Below are 8,094 nucleotides of genomic sequence, written 5' to 3'. Positions count from 1 at the left end.
TAAAATCAGTCACCAAATTATGCAATTTAGTTTGGAAGTTTGAGACTAATGGCATGGAGCTTTAGAGTTTTAGATTATGAAATCCTCTCCACTAATAACAAAGTTTGAAGTAACGCTCATTTGCAAAACTAGTTCGAGATATTAACGGAAATTTGCATTATAAAGGCCTTCCAATCGCATGAAATAAACGTGTGTGTTCATCTGTTATTTCTGGTAGACCACCCATATTGTCGATTTAACTGTTACCGCACGGATGTTGGCATTTTTCAAGACTAAGAAACCCATCTCTCCTATGAAATCATGTGACCTAATCATCAAATTATTATTATTGGTTCCTCCTACGTATATAATTACAAAGCATAACCTATAGCCGTAAAGTTACATTAGTTATAGTTTATTTTGAGAGACAGGACACATAGATATAAACAGCACATTTTTAAAAAGTGTTTGGAAGTAAATACATGAATATTAAATATATTATCTCTTATATAATTTTTTATAATTTTATGTCCACTTTTTTACGAAATGATAAACACAGAATTTGAAAGAGGGATACAGATTTTTTTTATGATTTTTTTTATCCATAAATATTTTTTATTATTTCATATGTGCAAAAGCTAAATTCTTTTCATGTAAAAATGGATTCTTTTTTAAAACTGATTTTTTATTTAAAATTAATTTAACTTATTAACCTAAACGAAATTTTTTATTAATCGAACTAGTTCTATTCTCATTTTTTATTAAATTAGTTTGTATTTGATACAAAAAATTTTGAATCACATAGCTATTTTAGCCATTTTATATAATATTTTAGTCTTATTTATGTGTATCCAAATATAATACTGGACATTACATTAATGTTTTGTACATCTTATCCAAACACAATATACAAATAATAATTTTTAATGTTTCCGTCCTATTATTTATGTCTCCTTTCAGTTCTGTCTTTAGAAATAATCGTTACCTTACAGTCGTATACAAGAATAACAATGTGTGACATACTTGACATAGATTTCGTTTCATCTACATTTTTATATTTTTTAATTTTTTTATTGCCATAGTATCTTCAAAGTTATAACTTGTAACTCAATCGGTCAAGAACTAATCAGTCGTAAAATTTCATTTAAAAGTTTAACGCTGTCAATAGTTGTCCAACCCCATACTTGTTTAAATTTTTGTCGGACAGCATAGCTTTCAGACACCTTCTATATTGGGCCGAACCAGAAATCAGGCCTAACAATTTGTTTACTTATGGTGTTTGAACTTCCGTTACTAACCAAAAAGAAAAAAGAACTTCCATTAAAATAGACCAGACCAAAAAAATAGAAAAACTTCGATTGAAAAACAACAAATACACATTTGAAAGTTGAGAATGTAATTTCAGTTTTTGACCAAATCACATTCTGGCGCCGCTTTCCTCTAAAACAGACGTGGCAAATTAGACTAGTCAAACTAATGAGTATCGATCCATGGTTGAAAGAAAAATGCAAATTAAAAAGAACCTTAGCAGAAGAAAATGAAGCTTCTCATAAGAAATGAGAACCTGGTCCATGCTATTTTTTATGTGATTGATGATAACTCCAAAATGAGCTTTGCTTGTTTTGGCTTCAAGTTGGGATTTGAATCCCATTGTTTGCTCTGAATTCATTGTATAAAGTATCCTCCACTGCAGCAAGCATCCAAAAACTTTTCTTGACTCTACCAACAATTCTTGAGATCCTAGATTTAAGGAAGTCCAGTGCTGCTGAATGCAATCTGGTGCAGTAGCTTCTTTGATATTGAAGAATCCATGTGTTGGGGTGTAATTGAACCACGGAGGCACCCCATTTTGGTTGAACCCATGAAGCATTGGCCTGTCTAACCAAGTAGCTAACATGTCCACCATTCCACTAAATCCAGAGTGAGTGAGTCAAATCAATAAAGTATTAGAAAAGCATAGTTGAGAATCGTTGTTAATTAGTTACCTCAGAGAGTCTTCCAGATAAGATAGTGAATGTTGTGGAAGAGAAGCCAGTTGTGAGCAATCCTGATGTCTGCAAAGGCCATCCCCATACTGTTACTTCCTCAATTGCTGATTTGTACAATGTGCACCTTGAATTCAATAGTACACCATCCTGTGAATATGCAATTTCAGTTCTCAATTTTTATTTTTTATTTTCCAATGAATTAATGACGAATAATAAATAATACCTTGCTGATTTTCCAGAGGGAATGAACATGGCTGCAATTAGAAACCTTTCCATCAACAACACTTGCCAACTCTTTCTGCAAAAGCCTCAACTTTCCATTCAAATCCTGCACATGCCAGCATTTCTCACCAACCCTTTTTATCAATTCAGGTGACAAGGCAGGGCGAATGATCCCAGAAACAATCTTGGGGAAAACAATATCTGCGCACAAAAGGAACCCTAAACCCAGTAGAATTCTCAAGATATTGAGACCAGTGAAACACCATTGTTTTCCCTTCTTCTTGTCCTCCTCCTCGTTCTGGTTGAAAACCAATGATGATCTAGCAGTGGACTTAATGGCAGGTGTAGAAGATGGTAGTATGTGAGAAGCAGTTGACTTTGGTGTGGACAAATGGGAAGCGTCAAAGGAGATTGGAGTTGGAGTACACTCGAGATTGTTGTTGGGTTTGGAAGCAGAGAGCTTGGTGAGAGAGCTTTTGTGGATGCTCATTGGCATGAGATCAAGGGTGGCATTGATGCTGGCCAAGCAAATCTCACAGCTGCAATTAGCATCTTTCTTGCAACCAGGGTAGTAGCAGCTGCTGTTGTTGCTGTTCTCAAGGTGCTCTTCTTCTTCTTCTTCTTCTTCTTCTTCTTCTTCTTCTTCTTCTTCTTCTTCCATTGTGGCGGCGGTGGATTTTGAATGCAAAGGGACCCTTCTCATTGCTTCTCTGGATCTGATCGTTATTTCCCCTACAATCTTCTCAGTTTTCATTTGGTTCTTGTTAGAAGAATCGTTCAACTTTTGAGTAACTTTTCAAATTTGAATCCCAACGGTCGTATTTGTTGCCATTATGTTAACCGTTTTTTTGAAAAAATACTCAAGTAAAATGACATACATACCCTTCATGGATCCAATATATGGGCTGACCCATTTGCCAAATGGGTTGATTAATTTCATTAAAATTTAGTAGTGAATTATGAAGTTGAATAGTTGATATTTTGATCATTTTTTTTGTTTCACACGCTATCACTAGGTCAGTTAGGTCAATAATTAATTTGTCACGGATTTAAATTTTATTTAAGAGTTTGCGCTTACTAATAAGTCGCTATATACACAAAGCGAAATTCAAGTAAATTATACATTTGACTAACTTAAGTTGGTTTGTTAACCTTTTAATAATGAATAATAAAAAACGAGAGAAGGATGCTTGAAAAAACAGCTAACATGATCGATCAAGCACAGCATTATCCGTGGCATAATGTTTTGCAACTGCTACTAATTAATAATAAGTAGGTCATGGTTTCCTTTCTAATTTGTCCCTTCAATAAATGTGGTTGCATGCTAACTACTAAGCTAGCTAGCTAGGACACGTACAAATGTGAGGTCATTAGCATCATTCATGAAGTGCATTTTAATTTGCGGAACCAAACCCGCTGGGATTATATTACAACTCGTCTCAATAAGGAAACTCAACAATGCTTGTTGGAGAGTGTCAAGGGGGATTGAAAAAATACCAACTTCTACTCTAACAATGACCTTACATTAATTAAACTGAGTTTACCTGTGTTTGTCACGTTATGCATCTTCTCCTAATTCACATTGTGAGGTGAAAATTGCTCACTGTTATCCTCGGATTTCGTATATTTAAATATACTCAAAGAATCTCTAAAAGAGATTTGAAATATGAAAATTGACCTTTACCTATGTGCACCATGAAACGGACCAATAACTGTGTTACCATTATTATGTCTTCCATTGATCCCGAAATAATGTTAACATCTACTTTACTCTTTTTTTTTTAAGTTTTTAATACATTTGTTAAAATAAAAAAAATCTAATAATACTTAACTAATGATAATCTTAACATATATTTCTAAACACAATTAGTTATTTTATTATGTTTTTGAAATTCTAGCAAGGCAATTATTTTCAAAATGACAACTGAGAATTCATTAACATAGAATACGGAAAAAGCTCAGTCAGCATTTAATTTGATTGTTTTTTCCCCCTCTCAATTCATGAGCAAGGAAGAGTTGATTGATGGTGTGCTAAAACAATGAAAACAGCGTGGGACATGAACAATTATCGAAGAGATTGCACAATCAATGTTTCCAGATAGACTCCAAAGAATTCTCACGAGTGAGGCAACTCTTAGCCTACTCAAGCATAAATGCCATGTCCTCCATAATTGGGACATTGCAAATTCTAGTACCGACCCATCTGTCCCTCGATATCTATTACCTATCCAATACTCCATCAAAATTATTCAAACTTTAATTATTTTGGAAAATGTTATGCCTTATGCAAACTTCCTTAAATACTACTCCCACTACTGCTACTACTACTAGGGTTCAAAGTTGTTTTTCTTAAATGATTTGAATGGGATATTTAATTTGTTACGTTTTATTGCATATTTTGATATGAAAACTTTCTTTGGCTCTCGCACAAAAAAACAAACAAACAAAGAAACATGTGAGTAAGTTCGATAAGTATATTTAGATTTGAGACATGTCCAATATGCAAAACAAAGAAAACTCTAGATGGATAGGTTGGATTGAGAAAGTACCCGACACCCATGACCCAACCAGCAAACTCAGGGAGGGTAAGTGGTAACCATCTTCTCCTTCCTCATTAATGGAGATTAGTGCATCATACATATTTTAGCTATATTTGTTAATGTTGTTAAGTATGACGAGGGCATGAAATTAGTTTCACATAAAAAAAATTAAAAAAAGTTGAGAATTTATATAATATTTTTTCATCTTATATTTTGACACCAGTAAAAATTAAAATTATTGGAATATCGATATACCTTGTACATTTGAAATTCTTCTTATTATGTGAAAGTAATTAATAAGATGAATCATGAAGGATAAAGAAGGGCGTTTGAAAAAGAGAGTTTCCACTAGCATTGAGACTAGGATTCTATTGACATCGTGTTTGGTATTCCTCAAAAGAAAAGGTATATAAGGATTTGTGGTCAACATTATTACCCTTGTTCCTTACGGAAAATCAATAACTTCTTTTACTACATGAAAGGTATATATGGTGTTGAAGAATCGAATTCCACGTGCTTTAGAGCTAGTGATGACCAACATTATTAGCTTGCCACCCAATTATGAGTTTATAATTCAATCAAATCTTAATTATATTAGTTGATTACAAATCAAGTACCACAATTCATACGCCATCCATCTTTATCCACAACCAAATTGGTGTTTTAGCCACTTCATATATGTTTCATTAATTACTTAATGGAACTTTGTTGATTAATTAATTGCATAGCTCAGCATGAAGAAATTAAAACTATCATCATATTAGGCTGCCAAGTTGCAATGAAGTCAACGTTCATATAATATGGTAGCAATATAATTGAGGGGCCATACAGTGCAAAAGTTGGCAGTAGATGTTATATTATTTATGAATAGATTATGATGTTTATGTGTATTAGTTCTTGTATTTATTTTTCTTTTTTCTTAATTTAGTATTATAAAGATTTTGATTGAGTGTATATATGTCATGCATGACAAAAATATTAGCAGATCTATTATATAAGATTTTCTTCCTATAAATTTAAATTAATCGGCCTTTGCATTTTATTTAACAATGCAAGAGAGAAAATTAAATGAAGTCAATATATGAATAATTACGAGTATATAATAAATGAGGATAATGTTAGGAAGATAATATTTAAATTATTTTATATAATATAATATCTACCAACATATATAATTATATATTTATTACATTTAAAATTGTATAATTATGTTAATAATAATTAATAAATATTAAATAAGGTAATTTTAAATTATTTGGACTAATGTTTTATTGTTTTTAAAATATTATGTTTAATTATTTTATTAATCCTTATAGTTTTGCTAAATTTATAATTAAGTCTTTATATTTTTTTCAGTTAACTTTTTATATTATTTTTAGTTTTGTAATTAGATTTTTTAATGTCAAAAATATTAAAATTAATAGAATATTTCTTTCAAAAAATATATGATAAAAGATCTAATTAAGCTTTTAATCGTGAATATTTTCACTTTGTAAAAAAATATTTTTTTAACTATATTTTTTTATATTATCAATAACTTATTTACAAAATTAAAAATAGTATAAAAATTTATTTAAAATAAAAAAATAAAAACCCGATTATAAATTTAATAATTAAATCTAAATAATATTTCTCTTTTTCAAAGGTTAGGAAGTAGGGAGAATAGAATGGTTATAAATTACATCACAAACCTAACAATATACTTACTCCTGGTTAAATTGAATCTCACTTAACATGGAAAACAGGTTAGCTTAATTCCCTCGGTTGTTTCGAGAAAAGAAAAGGAAATAATATATCGTTTTTTAATTTGATTATGGAGTTAAAGCTGGTGCTAGATTTGGATATGAGAAGTAGTAGTATTTAATATTGGTGTGGTGTTAGATACAATTTAGACCCAACGACTTCTTGAAGTTAATTCAAAAAGCAACTTAACAGCGAAAACAGATCATTTGATTTCATGTAAATTGTCAAAAAAAATTTTGATTATAGAAAAATCGCAGGTCTAGTTTATTTTATGTGAATTTTAGATCCTCCCTCCGTACAAAATGGACCCTCCGATTTACTTCCAAAATCTTAAAAACAAAGAACTCAAAAAGTCCAATTTCTTAACACCAAATCAAAGCAAAAAGCTGTCCTACAAATTAGTGTAACATCTCTATTATTCATAATCTGATACAACACCTTCACCTCTTCTATAACCAAAAAAATCAGCCTAATATATCTAAACAAAAAAGTATTTACCTTTTATCTCTCTAAGAATGATTTCATAGTTTCCCATTTTCTGAGTGGACAATAAATTAAAAATAATGGCTTTTGACTTCGTATAAAATTAATAATTACAAATTATTAGATAAAAATTTAATCGATTACTATAAATCATCTAATAATTGAGACAAGTTTTTGTTAAATTAACATAAATAAAAAGAGAGGGATCAATGGAGCTGCAATAAACACGAAAAGTAATTAGGGAAAACCCAACCTTCCACTTCATCAGAGACACAATACCTTGTTTTTTAATCACCCAAATCAGCTTCTTAATTAATATATGACACAAAAAAGAAAAAACTGATTGGACCGAGAAGCATCAAAATTGGTGTTCTTCACTTGTTCCTAGGTTTTGTACGTTTCCATGAACAGAAAAACAAATTAAAGAGATCGATGACATAGAAGGATTAGCGGAATATAATTAATACGAAACTATGATCTGAAATAACAGGCACTGTACATGAAAATCAGAAAATGCTAAAATCTAAATATGAATTATTATTACTCCAACAAAAAGAAGAAAACAGAGCACGCTCTGTTTTGTTGTTGTGCGTGCATGCAGATGCAGAGTGCTCTGTTTGTTTAGTAGAGTGAGAAGGTGGAAGAATCACCGACTTGAGAAGTGGAGGTTGACCTGGAAATGGAATACTTCTTGGCGGAGGATGCAGGAGAAGAAGACAAGTCGCCGGACCTTCTCCTAAGCATCTGCCTCATGCCGTCGGCGACTCTAACGGCGGGGTTGGACTTGAACTTGCGGCAGAAAGACATGTGAGCTTTGACAGCTTCATCGATGCCTCTGCTGACTTCGTCTCTGACTGCTTCTGAGCACAAGCCGCATAGCCATTTGCCGTCGAACTTGGACTTGACTTGGGTGATGTAGTCTTGCGTGCAATCCTCTTTCAACCCACAACACTCGCATTTCACTGATTCTATCTCCATCTTTGTTTGTTATGTTTGGTTTGTTTACTTCATGACTTTTGTGTTGCTTCAACAAGTAGGAAGTGTCTGTTGTTCGTTCAATGAGGCCTTTTTATTATGGTGCTCTGCTTTAGAGTTGAGAGAGAGAGAAAGAGAGAGAGAATGGCATAATTTGCTCCATG

General features: G+C 31.9%; 2 protein-coding genes across 4 annotated transcripts; both read right to left on the bottom strand.

Annotated features, from left to right (window-relative positions):
• Nucleotides 1-1,283: 1,283 nt before the first annotated feature.
• Nucleotides 1,284-4,802, bottom strand: LOC107466910 (uncharacterized). 3 transcript variants are annotated; one of them, XM_052254588.1, is made up of 4 exons: nt 4,739-4,802; nt 2,191-2,928; nt 1,965-2,114; nt 1,284-1,889 (listed from the first exon to the last, which is right to left on the bottom strand). In XM_052254588.1, the coding sequence occupies exons 2-4, from the start codon at nt 2,890-2,892 to the stop codon at nt 1,608-1,610; spliced, it is 1,134 nt and encodes a 377-aa protein (XP_052110548.1). In that variant the 5' UTR covers nt 2,893-2,928; nt 4,739-4,802; the 3' UTR covers nt 1,284-1,607. The 3 variants fall into 3 exon arrangements, with proteins under 3 accessions (XP_052110548.1, XP_015941401.2, XP_020986882.1); XM_016085915.3 differs by lacking the exon at nt 4,739-4,802 and having other exon boundaries at nt 2,191-2,951; XM_021131223.2 differs by lacking the exon at nt 4,739-4,802 and having other exon boundaries at nt 1,760-1,869; nt 2,191-2,951.
• Nucleotides 4,803-7,388: 2,586 nt separating this feature from the next.
• LOC107467106 (uncharacterized) lies at nt 7,389-8,094 on the bottom strand. The gene has a single exon (XM_016086143.3). The coding sequence runs from the start codon at nt 7,931-7,933 to the stop codon at nt 7,577-7,579; it is 357 nt and encodes a 118-aa protein (XP_015941629.1). The 5' UTR covers nt 7,934-8,094; the 3' UTR covers nt 7,389-7,576.

This window comes from Arachis duranensis, chromosome 9 (assembly GCF_000817695.3).
Source record: "Arachis duranensis cultivar V14167 chromosome 9, aradu.V14167.gnm2.J7QH, whole genome shotgun sequence".
In the NCBI taxonomy this organism is placed as follows: Eukaryota; Viridiplantae; Streptophyta; class Magnoliopsida; order Fabales; family Fabaceae; genus Arachis; species Arachis duranensis.
Note: the sequence above shows the minus strand (reverse complement) of the source record. Positions and strands in the feature narration are given on the sequence as shown.

Bases quoted from the DNA above. Each gene is read 5' to 3' on its own strand.
- LOC107467106 (XM_016086143.3), bottom strand. From the start codon at position 7,933: ATGGAGATAGAATCAGTGAAATGCGAGTGTTGTGGGTTGAAAGAGGAT.
- LOC107466910 (XM_016085915.3), bottom strand. From the start codon at position 2,943: ATGAAAACTGAGAAGATTGTAGGGGAAATAACGATCAGATCCAGAGAA. The intron at 2,115-2,190 runs GTATTATTTATT...GCATATTCACAG, and splicing joins CCCTCTGGAAAATCAGCAAG to GATGGTGTACTATTGAATTC. The intron at 1,890-1,964 runs GTAACTAATTAA...CTCTGGATTTAG, and splicing joins TATCTGGAAGACTCTCTGAG to TGGAATGGTGGACATGTTAG.